This window comes from Leopardus geoffroyi, chromosome E3, assembly GCF_018350155.1.
Source record: "Leopardus geoffroyi isolate Oge1 chromosome E3, O.geoffroyi_Oge1_pat1.0, whole genome shotgun sequence".
In the NCBI taxonomy this organism is placed as follows: domain Eukaryota; kingdom Metazoa; phylum Chordata; class Mammalia; order Carnivora; family Felidae; genus Leopardus; species Leopardus geoffroyi.
The window spans coordinates 38,582,463-38,601,131 of record NC_059340.1 but is presented as its reverse complement, the minus strand read 5'-3'; the positions used below and the strand labels follow the sequence as shown (position 1 = coordinate 38,601,131).

The following is an 18,669-nucleotide window of genomic DNA, read 5'->3' as shown; positions in this document are numbered from 1 at the left end:
AACTGTTGAGAGGGCCTAATGAAACAGGGATAGCTGCTAGCGAAACTTGCACTGCAACCTGCTTTTTATCCTTTTTTAAGTTCCATGTAAAAATAAATGTTTTTCAACCTAAGTTAACTGTAGCGAATACGTCCATTAAAAAAAAAGAAACCACATACATAAATAGGGTTTGTTTTTGTTTTTTGTTTTTTTTTTTTTTTAGTTGCCTTGTTTTCAGAGTCATGATGTGAAAGAAAAGCAGATCTTCTTAGTTCAGCCACAAATTGCAGGAAACCAGGAGTGCCCCAATTTCTGAAGTGCTACACGTCTATCTTTTCAATGAGGAAATACCAGGCATCAAGGATTTAGATTTTAGAATATTTTAATATCCATTTCTTCAGTGGATGCATTTTCAAATAATTAGAATTAACAATTTAAAAAGAGCAGAGTGAAGGAACGATGGAAAAATGCAAACAGTTGGTTCTTGCTAATTTAACTTTAGGTTCTAGGCATGATGTGATTTTCTGAAACAATCAACCAAAAAATGCTTATCTCAAAAATCTAGAAATGCAAACGCAGACAGATCTTTGGAAACTACAAATTATTACAGTCCACGTAGCGGGAAGCACGCGGCCCTCTGGCTCTCAGTGTCAAGTGCAAATGTGCAGGTGTTGCATAATCTGTGTGACTCTTCAAGCTACTTAAGGGCTTCATAACTGATGCTCTACGTTTGTTTGCACTGGATAAAATTGTGTGTGTGCTTGTCTATATATATATATATATATATATATATATATATATATATATGTATGTATATACATATATATATATGTATGTATGTATAATTCGATCTGACTTGGGGCCAAGAAGAAAACAGCAGTTGCAACTCAAAGCAACTATTTACACACATTCAGTTCTGAAGTATTGCTTCCTGACCTAAGTTCGTAAGAGGTATTGCCACTGTGAAGAATACATCCATCGTGCTGGTAGCGCTTGAACTGCTTCTTAGGGACCTGTCTTCAGTGACTATTTGTTCAACGCCAACAGAGCTGGGCGCATGGCATTCCCGCTGCAGAGATTCTGTGGTCCTGCGTTGAGGTATGCTTCAGGGCAGGGAACCGGGAAGGACCCATGTCGCCTAGTGGCCCAGAGAGACCATCTGTACTGGTTATTTAGGAAGGCTCAGGGTGTTTTTTTAAAAGACAATTTTAAAACTCTGGGAGAGCCATCCATCAAAGGCTCCAACTTGCACACTGCTGGACCAGATCGCCAGATGTTAAGACCCTCTCCCTGCCGTCTGCAGCTTCCCAGGGTCAGGAATCACAAACATCCTTGCAGCAGGGGAAGGAATAAGAGAATGTGCTGGGGAGGACGCATGTGCAGAGATGAACCTTGTAGGGCGTGCTCTGAGTGGAAGAGCAGAGACACAGCTGACGAGTCAGCAACTGCCCAGCCCCTTAGCTGCTGCCAGAGCTACGGAGCCTGGGGAAAGAAGGCAAAGGGACAGGACCACACTCAGATACACGGCTTAACACTGATAGAAGCCCCTAACACCCACCTTCCCTATGGGCAAGGACAGCATCGGGTAGTGTTTTAAAACAAAAATAAAAATAAAAATTCTGCAGGATCTTGTAAGAATACATTCTTTAGAAGCAAGAGGTATTGTCACACCATCCTTTCTCCGGCATCGGAAGACCAACAAACTGACAGTAAAACCTGAAGGAAGATCTTGGTTACTGAGAGCGCTCCTGACTCGCTTGGACATCAAGACCCTGGCTGTGGCCATACTGCTGGGACCCATGCATGTCCCCAAGGAGAGCTGGCCGATCAGAATCAGTATTTCCTGATACCGGAAATGGCAGATTGTGTATGAATTTGGGGGGCGGGGTTGATAATGGGACCTGATGTAGATGTGACAGTTACACAGAGATTTTAGCAGCGAAAAGAAAATGCACAGGGCATGCCGGTAAAGACCTTCAACAGAGAAGGAGCTAGTCCTCAAATTATCCTGTGAACTGTATGCCAGTGTCACCTGGAAAATGACCACGACAAGGCAACTCTAGCCTGAGTTCAACACCACGTACACTCCAGACTCAACATGGCAAAACGTCATCACAGGCAGGATTAGCAACAAAGGGCCCAGAAGTGATTTTCCTTAGGTTTTCTACACTTGCCCTGGTTTAACACCTCATCTGCACGTGGACGATTCTGTCTCTACGCACAGTGTAAGAACTCCACCTAAAGGGGGCTCAGATTCACTCACTAGGTTCAATCCTGCCGCACAGAGGCCCAGCGCAAGCCAAGAACGGGAAAGGACGAGAAACTTCTGGGCTGTGTGGGAGCCAAGCCCCTGCCGGCACTGCCTGCCCACCCTTGTGCTCTGCTCAGGCCTCCTGCCTCATACAGAGCAGGGCTCTGACTCGACCCCTGCGGCAGGCAGGCCCCGTGGGCACTGATCTGCAGCTCGCAGGGCAGAAGCGGCTGCGTTAGTTAGGCCGAAAACCGTGGCTGGGAGCATCTCTGGCCCAGAGTGCTCTGGCCACGTCCGTCCAGGTCCTGCTCAGCCCCTGTGTGGGGACGTGGCCCAAAGCGGCCAAAGCACTAGTGGGCACCTTCTCACCCTGCTGTGTGCTCTGCAGACCCCCTTTCCCCCACCCAGCCTATCTCCCTTCACCACAATGACCTGGCAGCCCCTCCCCCGAAACACGCACTTCCTGATAAATAAATAAATAAATAAATGCAACCCTCAGACGTTTATTTCGAGTTTCCCTCTCAGAGGATTCCGCTTCAAAGACAAACCCCTTCGCTCCCAGCTGGAAGACCCCTTGGTTTCCGGGGCAGAATGAAACACGGCTCTTAAATACCTGAGGCCTGGGTTCACGAGCTCATCCCTGGTTAGCATCTGGAATTTGGGCCTGCACGTGGAAGAAGCCCTAGCGCCGCCTGGCCGGGGAGCGGTGCCCCCTCAGCCCCGAGGGCCCAGGAGCTCTGGAAGGCGCAGGTGGGGAGGGCACGGGCCGTCCAGGCTGGCGGCTGCTCGCACCCCACGCCCCCCCACCGCCCCTCACAGTGAGTTACTGGCACTTGATCTCAGATTCATAAATGAAAGTGTGTGTGCGTGTACATGTTTACACAGAAAGATCAGGGCACTGGGAAACACTATTACGTACACAGAAAAAAATAAACCGCAAAAACATTGTATTAGCAAAAACAAAACAAAACAAAACAAAAACACAAACGACGACAAAACAAAAACCCAAAGCGTCTTGTGAGGAAAAGCAGTAAGAACGCTATCTTAACCACAGCTTCTGTTTAAAAAGTCCAGCAATACCCAATGCCATGATCTCCACCGGCGGTCTCTGTCCCCAGACTAGACGCCGCGGCCAGCCCCCGAAGGCACTTGTTCTCCACGCTGCTGGACGGTCACACCCAGGGGATAGGGCTCCGGGGAAGAAAAGGAACGAGACGGATGGAAACGACCCCTGAATAGCTGTGGTCCGCACAGACGTCAGGGCTGCCACGACCACATGACACCACGTCCAGGGACAGAGGCTGTGGTGCTCGGGACGCACAACAGGCAAGTACAAACGTGACTGGGTTTCAAGGAGCAGAGCACCGCGGCAGCGACGGGCGCTGCGTCACACGCTCTCAGAAACGTTGAGCCTGGTGAGCTCGCTGGCTTCTTCAGCGCCCGCTTCTTCACAGTCGCTTTTCTCTATGGCTTTGCCAAATCGACACCTATCTTCGGCTTTGACAGGCTCCTTCCAGGGCCTCTTAGAGGACAGGTGAGCATCCCTGGCCTGCATGTTGTTTTCGGAACCCGGAGGCGTCTTGTCCGCACTCTGGACAGAAGGCACCAGGTTGGCGATCTCGTCCGTGGGAGACCGCCCGATGCTGCCGTCCACCTGGACTCGGATGTCCGGGGAGATGGACAGCTGGTGCTGCGGCACGGCCCCGCTGTCCGTGCACTTTGGGTACAGGTAGGTCTTCATCTGGCCCTTGCCCTTGACGTTCACCGTCCCTCGGTAGTCGAAGTCATAGCCCATCTTGCTCAGGACGCGGTAGCTCTCCTCGCTCACCTGGATCCGGCACTCCACCCCCGTGCTGTCCATCCTGCTGGCGATGTTGACGGTGTCGCCCCAGATGTCGTAGAGCAGCTTGGTGGTGCCGATGACCCCCGCCGTGAGCGGCCCGTGGTTGAAGCCCACCCTGAGCTTGAAGTTGAACCACAGCATGTTGCTGTTGAAGTCGTCCACCACGCGCATCATCTCCTTGGCGAACTCAAACAGGACCTGCAGGTGCTCCTGCGGGTGGCTGCCGTCCCGGCACTGCGCGCCGTTCAGCCCTGACGCAGCCATGTACGTGGCTCCGATGGTCTTGATCTTCTCGATGCTGCCGTAGCCCGGCCTGCTCAGGAGCTCGTCGAAGTCCCCGATGAGCTCGTTGAGGACGCGGTAGCACTCCTTGCCCCCCTCATAGTTCTCCTCGTAGAACTCGCTGAAGTTGACGATGCTGGCAAAGATGACGCCCCCGCTGTCGTGGTTCTTGGAGTAGGTCTGGGAGACCTTCAGCTGCTCAGCCACGTGGTAGGGGATGATGTTTCTCAGCAGCCAGTCAGCTTGGTCCCTCATGCTCTGGATCTTGGTGCGGTGGAGGTCCGCCTCCACGTCCCCATGGTAGTGCAGGCGGTAGCTGACCTCGAATTCTCGATTCAGGAACCAGACCAACAAGAGCAGGAGAAAGAAGACAAGAACCCCCTCCTGGCCAATCAGGCTGGCTGCTCTGCCGTCACGCGGCAAGGAACTGTTGCACGGATTCCCCTTGGAACTGGAGAGTAAAGAGAAGAGAACCGATGTACCTTCTTAAATGCACCTTTTAAGGGAGAGGTTGCTGCTCAGGACTTGGGGGTTCTGAAACAGCCCAGCTAACTAGCACTCGGCACCAAATTCTGGGGCATCGACAGCATGCAGCCGCCAAGCGCCCTGCTCCTGTTTAGCTGGCTGGCTGGAGCGGTGCAGAAATAAAGGCTGACCTTTGTCACTGGCTTCTGAGTAAGCACTTGGTGACTGTGGTTCTTCAGGAGACTTCAGCTCCTGGACTTTTAACATCTTTTCTTTACCCCCAACTTTCTATTTTGAAAACTGTCAACCTTACAGGAAAGTTAAGAGGCTACTTAAAACATTCATACGCTCCTCTCCTGGATTCAACAATTGCTGATGTTTCCCTGCTTTGCGCTTTCCCTGTCAACACACACTCATGCACACACGCCTCTCCCACTGAACACTCTGAATGTAAACTGCAGACATCATGACACTTGGATCCTGAATACTTCAGTCCCTATCTTCTAAGAATAAGGACGTCTCCCAACGTAACCACACTACCATCATCATACCCAAGAAATTTAACATTCTCTGACGCACTCCCTTTTAAGATTTCTCATCCAATGTTAGTTCTGAAAGATGTGTACTTTTACAAAGGATTTTGGTAAGTTCTCTACTGTCCACCTGTATAAAAGTCCACCAACGTACCATTAGCCCCTTCTGGGTTAGTTCTATTTTGCCAAAGTCATTTAAGACAATGTTAACATTTTAAAAAATAGTATGTATACTTTCAAGAGTAGCACATTGTGAGAAACTCAGACAGCATAAACAGTGGTAAAAAACAAATGTCTTTCCTTCAGAGAAGTATTGATTTTCTTGTGGTTGCAAGAAATTCTAATACATGGATGTACTGTAACAACCAGACCCCAACCCTGGGCCTTTGGGGCTGCGTCCACCGCTTACTACTGGCGAACACCGCAGGGACGCTCCTGCGCAAAGGAGGGAGTCTGTCTGTGGGACAAACTACTGGAGCCGGGACCACGGAGTCACTTCAACTACTGCACATTTACAATTCCAGCAGAAATTTTCCAATTGCCTTTCTCATTTCTGTTGCCTCTGATGACAGCGTGCTCTCGAGGCGGGGGGCTCTCGGGGGGTGGGGGGCTGTTCTGCAGTTGGACGGTGCTGACCAGCAACAGGTGTGACTGAAGATTAGTGCCAGGAGCACGGTCTCTTTGCAAGTTCCTTTTTTAGGTACAGCTTTTCCATTTAAAAGTACTACATACTCATGAGAACAAATGGAGGGGAAAACGCAGAAAGAAAAGATTTGGCCATCATGGACCACACAGAGGCAATCACTGTTAATGAGCAAGGCATTTCCTTGTCTGTCTTCTGTTTGTTTACAGAGCTGTGAGTGCTCTGAATGTCAATTCTGGGCTCTCATGTGCTTCTACAGCACACAGAGTGGTCTTCTAGATCTTATGCAGCAATGCGCTGAGTCACTATAAATATGATTCTATATAAAACGGATAGGTCCTCAGTTTAGATAGCTCCATGGCACAGAAAACTCAATCCTGTAATCAGAATGTTTAAGAAGTTTTACTGTTACCTGTGACTTAAGGATATTATAAAAAATAACGAAATTGACCAATCTGGCCATAATGGTCCTCCATGAAACACAGTCACAGAAGCCCTGACCTTGGAATAAGAATCCCCAGACTCTGTCCCAGCTGACTACTGAGGAGTTCTGGAACCCTGGGCAAGATTTCTAGCTCTCAATTTCCTCACATGTAAACTGAAGATGGGCTGGAGTATTGCTAAGTCCCTCCTGGCCTCAGGTTCTATGCAAAAGGAGTTAACAGAGCAGGTCTGAGGCTGCTAGCCACAGAAAGGCCTACTGGCAGCACTGCCCTAGGCTGGCATCAGGATCTCGGATTTGGGGACGTTCCTGTCCCCCTTGATAAAAGGGGCTCACCGGGTCTACACTGCTTGTGCAAACAAGGTGGTTTATGCTGAGGACCTGCCTTCCTTCTGAGAGTCCGGAGTTTTGATTGATGCCAGGCAGAGATACCTATCTGACTAGCCCCTAATAGAAACCCTGGGTACAGAGTCTCTGATGGGCTTCCCTGGTGGACAACATTTTACCTGTTGTGTCACAGCTCACTGCTGGAGGAATTAAGAACGTCCCAGACTATGTGGTAGGGACAGCACTCTTGAAAGCTGGCACTTCGTTTCCTCTGGACTCTATCTCATGTACCTTTTCTCTCTGCTGATTTTGCTTTGTGTCCTTTCATTGTAATAAATCACAGTACAACTATGTGCTGAGTCCTAAATCCTCCTAGCAAATTGCTGGTTCTGGGGGTGGTTTTGGGGATCCCTGCCGTAAGTTCCCTGTGAGCCGGCAACCAAAAAAGGCCTCTGTGGTAAGACACACCACACTTACTTATTCTTTCAATGGTCATTTAATCAAATGGCAACACAGATTACGAATCTCAAGTACTGAACAATTAACTGAAATGACCGGAACAGATTTGTGTTCAGCCTTGCAAGCCCTCCAACAGGCTTGAGAATAGAGACAGAATCTGCCCCAGGAGGCAGAAGGCCTTCTCTTGTGTGGGCCCATCTCGGTGGGTGAGAAGGGAACCTTTCTTTCTGTTTCTGCAAAGTGGTGACATTAAGGAACAGTCCCCTTTATAAGTACATGTCGCCGAGGCTCACCACCATCTTCACAGTCCAGTCGGGCTTTGTAGCCCTGGGGCAGACATGGGTGATGTGTCCGGGTCTCCTCAAGCAGGCTATTGCTCTCGATGCTTTTCTCACTGTGCTGTGGCCAAAGCCAGCAGTGTGGCCTGACTCCGGAGAGGGGCACAGGCCAGTCCCTCCGCACAGAAGAGGGGAAGACTGGAACGTAGGCCAGCATGAGGGAGAAGGGCAGCAGACTGTGACATGTGCTTTCTCCTTTGTTTGAAAGGAGAGCCCCAATCCACAGATCTACATTTAGTGCCCAAGGGGCTGACGTGCAGCAGAAGAGATGTGTGACGGGTAGGTGAAAGAATTACTTCCCATCCATAACCAGTATTTCTCATTCCGCCACAGAAGGAGCCAAGATGGTGGTCTTATTCCTACATTCGAACAGCAAAGGTCAGTTCCAAAAAGAGGAATTCTACGTGACTCAATGCAAGAGTCAATCTATGACTTAACGGTGGGACATTAAGTCATAATTGGAAGTTGAGAAAAATGCAGTATATCCATGATCACAGAGAAAAGGGGTTAAAACATCAAGAAAAACGGAAAAAAAAAAAAAAAGATCACTCATGGTCCTAACCAGCTTACCATGGGATCTGTTAACACTCTGGTGTATTCGGTGCCATTTAAAATCTATGCCTAGAGATGGGAGGTTGGGGGAGTGACTGAGCGGTGGCACGGGGGTACTTCTGGGCACTGGGAATGTTTCATTTCTTGGTCCGAGCAGCAGTTTAGTGGGTGTGCTCACTTATGAAAAGTCAATGAGCTGTATTCTTATGATCTGGGTACTTTTCAGTGCACATGTTATATATTCATCAATAAAAAGTCTACTTAAAAAAAGGTGCTAAGCGTTTTGTTTCCAAATAAATACTATAGTCGTGATGGTAACAGAAACACATGTGCACTGGGCCTTTGTTCCATACTTTAAATCTCCTTCCCAGTGTCCATAGGTCCATAGAGATTTAATATTTTAATTGTAGAAACAGAAAAAAAATCATTCATCACTCATTACCAGATCATAACTATTGCATATCTTACATCTTTTTCATATGTATAATGAAATACTGACAGGATGTTTCCAATTCCACATAAGTGTTTTTCTTATTGGTGCATTTTAGCAGTGGCAATATTTGAGTACATGTATCACAATTCATTTCTTTTTATTGGCAACTGAAGTTCTGGATTGTCTCCTCAGCAGATAAACAAAAATAGAATTATTAGGTCAAAGGCTATAAACACTTTTGTAGACGGATCGCCAAGTTACTTTCCAAAACTATGTACCATTCTGAGGAGTGATGAGGCATGGCAGAAAGAGGGGGGCCCACTAGTGTGGGACGCCAGGGTTCACACACTTCCAATGACTAGCTGTGTGACCACAGACAGGCTCCTTAACTTCTCTCAACTTCAGCGTCCTCATCTGGAAAATGGGGACAAAGCCGCCTGATGTGTCAGGCTACTGTGAGAATTAAATAAGCCACGTATTTTAAGTGCCTGGTAGCTTAACAAAATAAACAGTGGCAGGGTAGGAACGCGCCACACCTCCACCCGCACTGGGTATGCACACTGTAACTTTGTGAACGTCCAATTTAAAAGACCAAAAGGAGGTGTGTAGTTATTCAAACGTCCGATGACTTCGGGAGTAACCTATTTGGCCTCTACCTACATTTCCCCCCGTGAATTTTTTTGTTTTTTTGTCCTTTATTTATGCAGGCCCTAACCAGCTCTTTAGGTGACGGCCCACAGCTATCTGTGTGCCCACATCCCATTGGTGTGTCAGTCAGCCTTTTATTTTTGTGTGTGTGTGGCTTTATTATTTGTAAGACTGGAAAGTTATCTGTTTTAGAGGCCTGTAAACTAATGTTATTTTTTTCTAGACTTTTATATAGTCTTATATAATTTAATGCTTATTTATAACTCTTCAGTTTATTTAGATCTTACTTTGATGTCTATAGTAAAACAAGGGTCTAACATTTATTATTTCAAATTTCTAGTTAGCAGTTTCAAAATATTTTAGGGAATTAAAATAAGTACTGTCCTAGACTTCACAGATTTCCTTCATAACATGCTGAAATCTTATGTAAAACTGAGCCAAATCTAGTATGTTCTTAACAATCATTTCGTTTTTTCCAGTAAGATACTGTAACTATGATCTGTTATTTCAACAAGTACATACTTTCCACTTATTCTTTTAAGAATTGCATATGGTTCTTTTTCTTCAAGATACAACTGCTTTTTCGGAAGTTACTCTCGTTTGTTCAGATACAAGCATGATGTTAACAGCTTACCTGAAATTCTGTCCCACATCCAGGTGTGAAATTACTACGGAACTGAAATTAAAATGCAGAAAAATATTATTATAAAAAGCAAAGAAGGCATTACATAAAGTGATCTGAAAAGAGTTTAAATAAACAATTTTCCTTTTTCAAATATGGAGATCAAGTTAGATAACTAAGTATAGTTAATTCTTTACTATAATTTGATGCTGGGTGTTAACTAAAAATCACAACAGGCACAGGGCACCTGGCTGGCTCAGTTGGTTAAGCGTCTGACTTCTGTGCTGACAGCTCAGAGCCTGGAGCCTGCTTCAGATTCTGTGTCTACCTCTCTCTCTGCCCCTCCCCCGCTCATGCGCTCACGCGCTCTCTCTCTCTCTCTCTCTCAAAATAAATACATATTTAAAAATTTTTTAAAAATCACAACAGGCAAAGTCAGTGACATAGCTAATAGGCTTTCGTGTAAGGTGTGGAACAGACGCACTGTCACCAAAGAGTGACATCTAACAAGGAGTCTCCAAGGCGTTCATGTGACTGTTAGGACTCATCTACGGGCTCCCAAAGGCTAGACACCAGTCATGATGAACAGCAATGCCTGTTCACAAAGGACCGATTTAGAAAGGAGCTCAGGAGGGGCGCCTGGGTGGCTCAGTCAGTTAAGCATCTGACTTCGGATCTTGGCTCAGGTCATGATCTCACAGTTCATGAGTTCGAGCCCTGGATCAGGCTCTGTGCTGATGATGTGAAGCCTGCTTGGGATGGTGTCTCTCATTCTCTCTGCCCCTCCCCCTGATTGTGCCCTCTCTGTCTCTCTCAAAATAAATAAACTAAAAAAAAAAAAAAAAAAAAAAAAAAAAATCTGTTAGAGAAGAATTCAGGAGACGCTGGCTACCTGAGAAGCTGGTGGTCCCAAAGCAATCAAGTCCCAGTTTGGGGCACAGAAACCACAGACTATAAAGAACTCCCTCTCGGTGTTGGAGCAGGACCCATGACCTGCAGGATCCTCTCCACATCCCTCATAGCCTCTTCTGGGGTCCTGCTGCACCCAGCTTCCCCCCAGGCCAGCAAATCAGCCTCGTGCCCCCACATTTCCTGGTCCTCTAGATCCACCTGCCCTGCTCACCATGAAGGGGGACCTTACACAGCCTCTGCCAGCAGCTCCCCTGGGCAGCAGAGGCCAGGGGACAGCTCAGAGAGACTTTCACCATCACAGGAGGTGTTAGATGATGTCACAGGGAAGGAGAGAAAGAGCGACAGCAGAGACACTGCTCTGAGTCTGAATGTCCTCTCCTCTCCTTGCCCAGACATGGCGGTGACACTGGTTTTCCACGTGTGCACAGCCCTTCTTTCACACCTGCATCCCCCCAAGGCTGGAGCGGTTCTTGGAAGTCCCCTCCCCTACACAGGGGGCTTGTTCATCACTCCGGCAGCTTCCTACCCTGTGACCCTGCAAGGCTCAGTGGGGCCGACAGGGTCGATGGGCTCAAAGGATTTTGCAAGTAGGGAGGACTACCAGGTGCAGGGGAGACTCAGGATGCCAGCCGCACCCCAACATCTGCTCTTTGAATTCTGGACAAAGGTGATGGAAGTAGTCCCTGATCACTCTGGTCCCAGTGGAAAAGCCCGGCACCAGTGACTGAAGGACATTGTGAACGGCTGATGGGGGATCTGTGGCAGTTCTCTTAAAAGGTTAAAAGGCATGACGAATCCCGTGCTCTTGGGAGAGAGTTTTATAATGACCCTGATTCCAGACGGCCATACCTTCAGAAAAGAAAATGTACACTGTGTTCTGCTTAAAGTAATTTAACTATTTATTAATAAGGTTTCCTTTCAGATGCTGAAGGACAGCTTTACTTAAAATTCCCTTTTGATCTTAATTTGCAGAGAACTTGAGCGTCTTTCATGTCGTCATTATTATGTGAAATAAACTGAGGAGAAAGGTGCTTACTCTGTCCGTTACCAACCACTGCTCTGGTCAAGTCCACAGGTACACGATGGCGGTTTCATGTGCTATTGCAACAAACTAGATCATTGTCTACTTCTGAACTTATTACAGCAATGGTTCTCAGCAACAATAATGCCATTCCTAGGGGCATTTCTAAACTGTTGGGGCTCCCTCTGGTTGTCCCAGTAATTTGAGGAACCAGGAATGTTAGATGTCCTGCAAAGCACAATGAAGGAACGCCCTGTATAACTTTGAGATATCCTACTGGCCTAAACCCACTGTAATTATAAAAGGTGGTTCTTTAATATGTGCTAACAGTAAAATGTTTTTATACGCAGCTACCAAAAAAAGTCCAATATTTAGGAGAAGTTTAATGCTTAATGGCTTAAGGACATTACCAGAAATTTCTAAGTTAATCACTGTGAGCATTCTGCTATCTAAGGTAACACTGTTTTTCCAACTACACAGCTAGCTGAAAAAGGCTAATAGCCACAAAACCAGTTGCAAATGCGCAGTGATCAACAGGAGACTTGTTTTTAACACACTAAGAATCAAACATTATTTGGTTAGTAGGACAAAATAAAGACAGGGATCTTACTGGATTTCATTAACATAGAATGTTTTAAATACAGCACAAATCACTGCCATCCTCTATATTTCTATTTGTTAATTTTTCATAGCATAACGGCAAGAACTGGTCCCATCCCTTGGGGTCTTCCACACAGTTCCTCTTTCTTTTCCCACACCGTCCGATCTATTTCTTGGAGCCTACCAGTGATAGGGTTTTGAAGGCCATTTGAATACCTGGGAATGAAAAGTATTCTTCAAATGTGGGAGGATTTCAAGACAAAAGATATATTTCCAGTGACTGGTCAGTACTCTGTTTCATGTCATGATGTGTGTCACGACAGGGAGTCAATATTTATAAATAAGGCCCAGGTCGCCGGCAACAGCACCATACCCCCTCACTCCCTCTCCTTCAGCAGCTTGCAGTCTGTCTGGGTACACTACCCCTACTCAAACAAAGTTGGAACCGGCTTCCTCTTTGCATTCTTGGTCTACCTATTCCTTGATTCCTTCACTTTCTTGATGGGCTCGTATGCAACAGCCTCTGGTCCTACTTCTCCAGTGTAAGGAAGTTCAAGCACAAGCTTAATGCATTCTGTCCTCTGGGGCAGGGGCAGTCACCCAACCATGTCTATATGCAAATACGTACTACATTGCCAAAAATTATCTTTTCTTTCTCTTGCATATTAGTCTTGGGGTATGTCGTGTCTGGTGAGAGCTGTCGTGCTGTGATAGTACCTGTTAGAGCAGAGGGAGAGGGCATCGCCTCAGACGTGAAAGACACAGGTGAGGTCAGGAAAGGGGTCCCAGCCGGCGAGGGTGCCGGACTCAGACCGCGGTGGTGGACGTACCTGTCCGGGCAAAGGGAGACGTAGAGCAGGAGCAGCGGCCCAGCCCCAACGACGGTGGCTAAGGAGGACCTCATCCAGGAGCTGAGCTGGCAGAAGTTACAGTAGTGCACGACAGCGGTCAGGATGGCGGAGCCCGCGAACACGGTGAACTGTAACAAGGGGCCAGCGTGGTCAGTGACCCGCCCCGCCTTGGCCTCACTCCCGTTCTGCCATCAAAGGATTCACTCACTTATCTTTCTTTCAAAATAAAAATCGCTTAATGTCTGGCAGTTTCAGGGACGGATGGCACTCTGTCGCGTTAATCGCCCAGAGCTTTAGGCTGCAAGTCTGCACTAGCACCAAAGTTCTCCAGATGTGTGGGAATGGCATGAGTCACGCCAGAGGAAAGGGAAGGCAGGCCACCAGTCTGAAAACCACCGCCGTGTAAGTGGTACCTTTAAGAAGCCTTCCTTCAGGCATCCCGCTAGGTGCCAGCAGAAATGTAATTTGGGGTATCAAATGCAGTCAGCCCACCCAGCTCGGGTCACATTGGCTTTCACCAAAAACATGACCTTCCACAAGGGCATTAATTCACTCCTTCCGGGGTCTAACCAGGAAGCTCCTCCCTGATCAACAGCAGCCGATCCAGGGGCCATTCACACAGCTCTGCTGGTCCTACAGACGAGCATGTTATCTTGTACTTGTCTGGAAACGTGGGGCTGATGCTGCTTGGTGAAACATGTAAGCAAACAGCTCATCTGGAGCTTGGCAAAGAGCAGGTGAGGTTGGAGAGGGCACATGTCAACCGGGCAGGGCAGCCGCGTACCCAGCCCTGTTGACTGTGGTCAGTGACAGGCCGCATGCTCACCTCCCTGACTGCTTCAGGCAAGTCTTTTCAGAAGACAAGCACAAGGTGGTGACAAAGAGTTTGTCCCTCTTTAGAGGCCTATATTTAAACTGCTGTCCCAAGTCATCAGACTTATTTAAAAGAAACAAAAACAAAAAACACGAAGTTGTGCGAAAGAGCCCAGAAACAGACACCAGGCCTTTACTTACGTGTATGTCGGTGTCAAATTCAGAGGTGACATGTGAATAGACGGCGAGAGCAGGGAGTGACACCAGGATGGCCCCAATGAAATGGCGCGGGAGCCAGCCGGCTATCCGCTCCAGCAGGCGCTTGGTACAAGCCATCACATCCTCCAGGAAAAACACCATCCTGGGACAAGGAGAAAAGGGGTGTCTGCGGGCAGGTCAGCCTGCCGGGGAAGATGAGGGCAGGAGACCCACAGGTTGCTGCCGTGGGTGTGGGGGCCGCAGAGCCCTGGCCCCTCACCTCTGGAAGATACCAAGGGAACTCAACTTGCTCAGCTCATCAGACCTTATTCGAAGGTCATTTGTTGCCTCCTGATAACACGTGTTTGTAGAAAGCCAAGCATAAGCTTCTGTGGGTCTCAAAGGAGCATGGAAGAACCAGGCACGGGAACATGAACAGGCCCCACCTGCTGTCCCAGCCTGCCAGGGCAGGAGTCACAGGGGCTGGGCACTTTGGAGGTGTTCGGGGATTTGGCAGGGCCTTTCTGGTTGCCACGGGGACTGAGGGGTGCTGCTGGCATCTAGTGCGCAGGAGCCAGGGAGGGGAGGCTCTACCCTGCGTTCCGCACAACGGCCACCTGCCCCCTGGACACCCACAGAGGCAAAAAACCTGCTGCTGCTGACCTCAGCCTAGAGCCTAGTTATATCTCGTTTTTAAACAGCAAGTGGTTTCTGGGTGGTACTATCGCAGTTATCTTCCAGGAATGGACTACTGTGTGAAGTGCCCTTGGCTTTGTTTGGGGCCTCAGCAAGGCTCACTCAGCGGTTCAGAAATCAGGTCAGAGGCTGCAACCCAGCTCACAGCACCATGCCACCAAACCCGCACACCTCTAGGGGTCCCATTGTGGTGATCGCGCACCTGAGGACACAGCTGATGACTCTGTTATGACCTCCCCGGTGGTGCCGCCCTGGCAAATACAAGGTGAAGCACTATGTACTTGATGTATTTTATTTTTAATGGCTTTCTTGACTTTTCTCCTTCGTGTCAGAGTGAGGGCATTTCACGGGCCCTTCTGAAACTGTGTGTATGGGTAGGTAGGCTGTATTTCAGGATGGTGATGTGGACATCACAAAAAGAATCTTCATAAAGAAAGGAGAGCAAGTATGTGGGGTGCAGAACCGCTGTTCTAGAGGAAGAACGGTTTGGGGTGAGGGGCCAGTACCTGGATGCCAGCAGGGGGAGATGGAGGAGGGCCACCGGGGTTCCAGCTTGAGAGGGAGACCCACACACATAGACCCTCTCTCTGAAGCTTGGCCCTAGCGAGGAGGAGAAGGGACAGACCCACTATCCTCACCTCTGGGGGGCGGGGGTAGTGGTGGTGCAGGCACTGTTGCTCAGCTTTGACACCAAAAGTTCCCCTCCAGGACCTTTGCCACACAGCCAGGTGCCCGTGCCTTCTGTCACGGACACCTCAGCGCAGCAGCCACGGGCACGTACGCTTGACCTCCACCAGGAAACCGCAAATCTTGGCCATTTTCCACATGGAGCCAGACAGGCCCTGTCTGACCCTTTTAGGGCCTGGATGGGTCTGGCCTCCTGACACTCAAATGGATAATGGAGTCCTGGGAATATTTCCAAGACTAACCACAAATATGCTCAAAGGCAGAATACATAAGCCCCATGAGGAGGCAGAGGGAGCCAAGTTCCAAGAGGGAGAAGGCAGGACCGACAGGCCCTTCATGAAGGTCCCCAGGATGGCAGAGCTCTGAGGATGGCAGAGCTCTGAGGATGAGACCCACTGTGCTCATGCCCGCCTGGGCTCAGCACAAAATGAAGGGAGTGCAAGGATGGGCTGCGACTGCGATGCAGGAAGGCTTCTGGAGGAGGGTTAGGCCAGCCACCAGAGCAGCTGCAGAACCGGCCTCCCTGGGGCACCCACATATTCTGCAGCACGGGGCTCCTGTTGACCTGGGATCCTAAAAATGCCCTCTGCATGGCGAGAGGAGCTCCATCAAGTTCCCGACCCCTCCCAAGCTTTGATGATATGGGCGAAGTGGACTTTTAAGGTCACACCAGTGGTCATTCAGGAGGAGTGGCCGCCTCATTTGAAGGTGCTTGCAGAGCACGTGGGTGTGCCAGGCCCAGAACCCACTGGGATGCAGCCAGGCCTGGCATCTTTGTGGCCTACAGCCCTTGGCAGTGTCCAGGTTAGCCCAGACCCTGTAGAACTAGCTCCAGTGGAACAGGGAACAGTGGTGTAAAGGGCTTTTTAAAAAGGCATGGAGACAATGCTGGCCTCTGAGCGAGCAGGAGCCTTCTCTAGCTGCCAGGACCTGTGTCACACAAAAACCTGGGCCCAGGGCAGGGAGCGCGAGGAGACTCACTGCAGGTGGATACCAGGTTTTCTTCGGGGTGGCAGAAATGTTCTAAAATTATCTGGTGATATTTGCATAACTCTGCAGGTTTACCAGGAATCACTAAATTGTACACTTACACGAGTGAATTTCTAGTACGTGATTAAAAAGGAAAAGACAAACCAGAGGCCTGAAGATGCCTTGGTTTGGGATCCCAGAAGCAGAGCTGATCTGGGAGTAGTTCCCAGGCAGCTCAGTAAGGGGCGCAGAGCCGCCCTGCAGGGGCCCGTAGGGAGGAATCCCCGGCTCTGCGCAGCACGGCTCAGTCCTGGTGGGGAATCTGGGTGGAGAGCGCAGATGCACGCTGCAGTTACCTCAACCTGGAGGAGACACGAAGGTCAAGTGTGAGGCCTCTGGCAGCCAGAGAAGGCCCTCAGCAGAGAGGCCCAGGGTTAGGGGCCAGGGTGGGGGAATAAGGGGACGGTGAGCATGGGGATGGGGAGAGCGATCCAGACCATATACTCCAAAGCGGAGCGGCAGGGGCCTAGTGTTCAGAAGCCTCAGGGCTAGGCCCGAGGCTGCCGTTTCCTGTCCTGGGGTGTTGGGGAAGCAGAGCAGACACTCGAGGTCAGGGCCCTTCTCCCCGTTTCTGTTTTACATCTAGCTTCTGGGGGCAATTAGCAGAGGGACTGCCAGGTGAGACTGACAGGACTGGACAGAGAACGTGGTCTCGGTGCCCAGGAGGCAGACGGGGGAGAGCAGAGGGCGTGCGTGTGAACAGAGTACCCTGTGTATTTGCATCTAGTCGGAAATATGCAGAGCGGCTGTGAGCGTCCCCAGGTGCTGGGCTGAACCCCAACATCGGGCTGAATGGGTCTTGAGGGCCTACCTTCCCTGAGGGGTCCCTGCTATCCATTCAGACCTTCTATCCATTTCTAAATGGGTTGCTTGTCTTTTCATTACTGAGCTTACATTCTAGATGGCAGACCCTCACCACAGCTGCGGTTGGCAAATACTCTCCTGCCTGCAGGCTCCTTTCACTCAGACCCGAGAAACGACAGGTGTTCTCTGGAACAGAGAGGCTTTAAATTTTGATGAGGCCTAACTTATGTCTTCTTCCTCTAGCCACTCATGCTTTCTGTGTCCTAAGAAAGCACTGCCTGACCCAAGCTGGTGGAGATGGAAGCCTACGATTCCTACTAACATTTTGGAAGTTTTGCTCTCACATCTAGAAGAGGCACCCACTGATTTGCCAGTGGCCACCCACTATGTGAGCCCCGTACGCTTCTGTCCTGTTTCTCTTCCCTTTCTAATTCCCTGTCTTTCCACTTGCTCTCTTTAAGTCTCTGAGCTGGGAGACCCAGGGGCTGGCTGGCAGCTGTGGGGCTGCAGAGGACATGGACCCCCTCTGGTAAGGAAGATGCTCACCTCTGCTGAGGCCGTGGTCTGCGGAGAGGATGCTGTGCAGTGGGGCTGGAGGAGGGGAGGGGACAGGACCAGTCGCCCAGAAGGAGAGCTTGCAGGGGACTCTGGCAGGAGGCAGGTCAGCGGAGCCACAAGCCAACTGCGCAGCCATAAACTATGGAGCCAGCAGAGGGAGCTACAGGCTTAAGGCCAGAAAGAGCCCTGCAGGTGGACCTTTACCTGACGGAGACCACGAGGGACAGCACCTCCAGCAGCAGGGCGGCACCGAAGACGGCCAGGGCGGCGGGTGGGGGAGGCATGGAAGCAGCCCCGTACTTCAGGAAGCAGGTGATGGACAGAATCAGAAACACTGTCGTCGACAGAAACACATCCAGGAGGGAGCTGAAGGTGGCGCTGGCAAAAGTCTTCACGGGAGAATTCTTTATAACCTGTGTGTGGGAAGGAGGGGAGGCGGGAGGCGTGAACCAGAGCTGCGGCAGATGGCCACAGAGTAGGATTTAGATGAAAGACAAAGCCAACGTTTGTTGAGTACTTGCCCACCCTGGACCCAGTACAGGTGTAAGTTCTTTAAGGCAGGCCATCTCTACTATCGCTCTTACCGAGGACCCTAAGGCACAGAGCAGTTAAGAAACTTGCCCCAGGCCACACAGCAAGCAATTACAAACCAGTAAGTTCTCACAAGCACGTTACATACTGAG

The 18,669-nt window shown here is 49.5% G+C and overlaps 1 protein-coding gene across 2 annotated transcripts in view; it reads right to left on the bottom strand.

Moving 5' to 3' along the window:
• Positions 1 to 343: 343 nt before the first annotated feature.
• The window catches only part of ADCY9 (adenylate cyclase 9), a 133,419-nt gene continuing 115,093 nt past the window's right edge, over positions 344 to 18,669 (bottom strand). For both annotated transcript variants that reach the window (XM_045460824.1, XM_045460825.1), the window contains exons 7-11: positions 18,191 to 18,399; positions 14,216 to 14,375; positions 13,181 to 13,329; positions 9,830 to 9,871; positions 344 to 4,806 (exon numbers count right to left, since the gene is read on the bottom strand). In XM_045460824.1, coding sequence (XP_045316780.1) covers positions 3,618 to 4,806; positions 9,830 to 9,871; positions 13,181 to 13,329; positions 14,216 to 14,375; positions 18,191 to 18,399 — 1,749 coding nt within the window. In that variant the 3' untranslated portion in view covers positions 344 to 3,617. The remainder of the gene's footprint in view (positions 4,807 to 9,829; positions 9,872 to 13,180; positions 13,330 to 14,215; positions 14,376 to 18,190; positions 18,400 to 18,669) is intronic.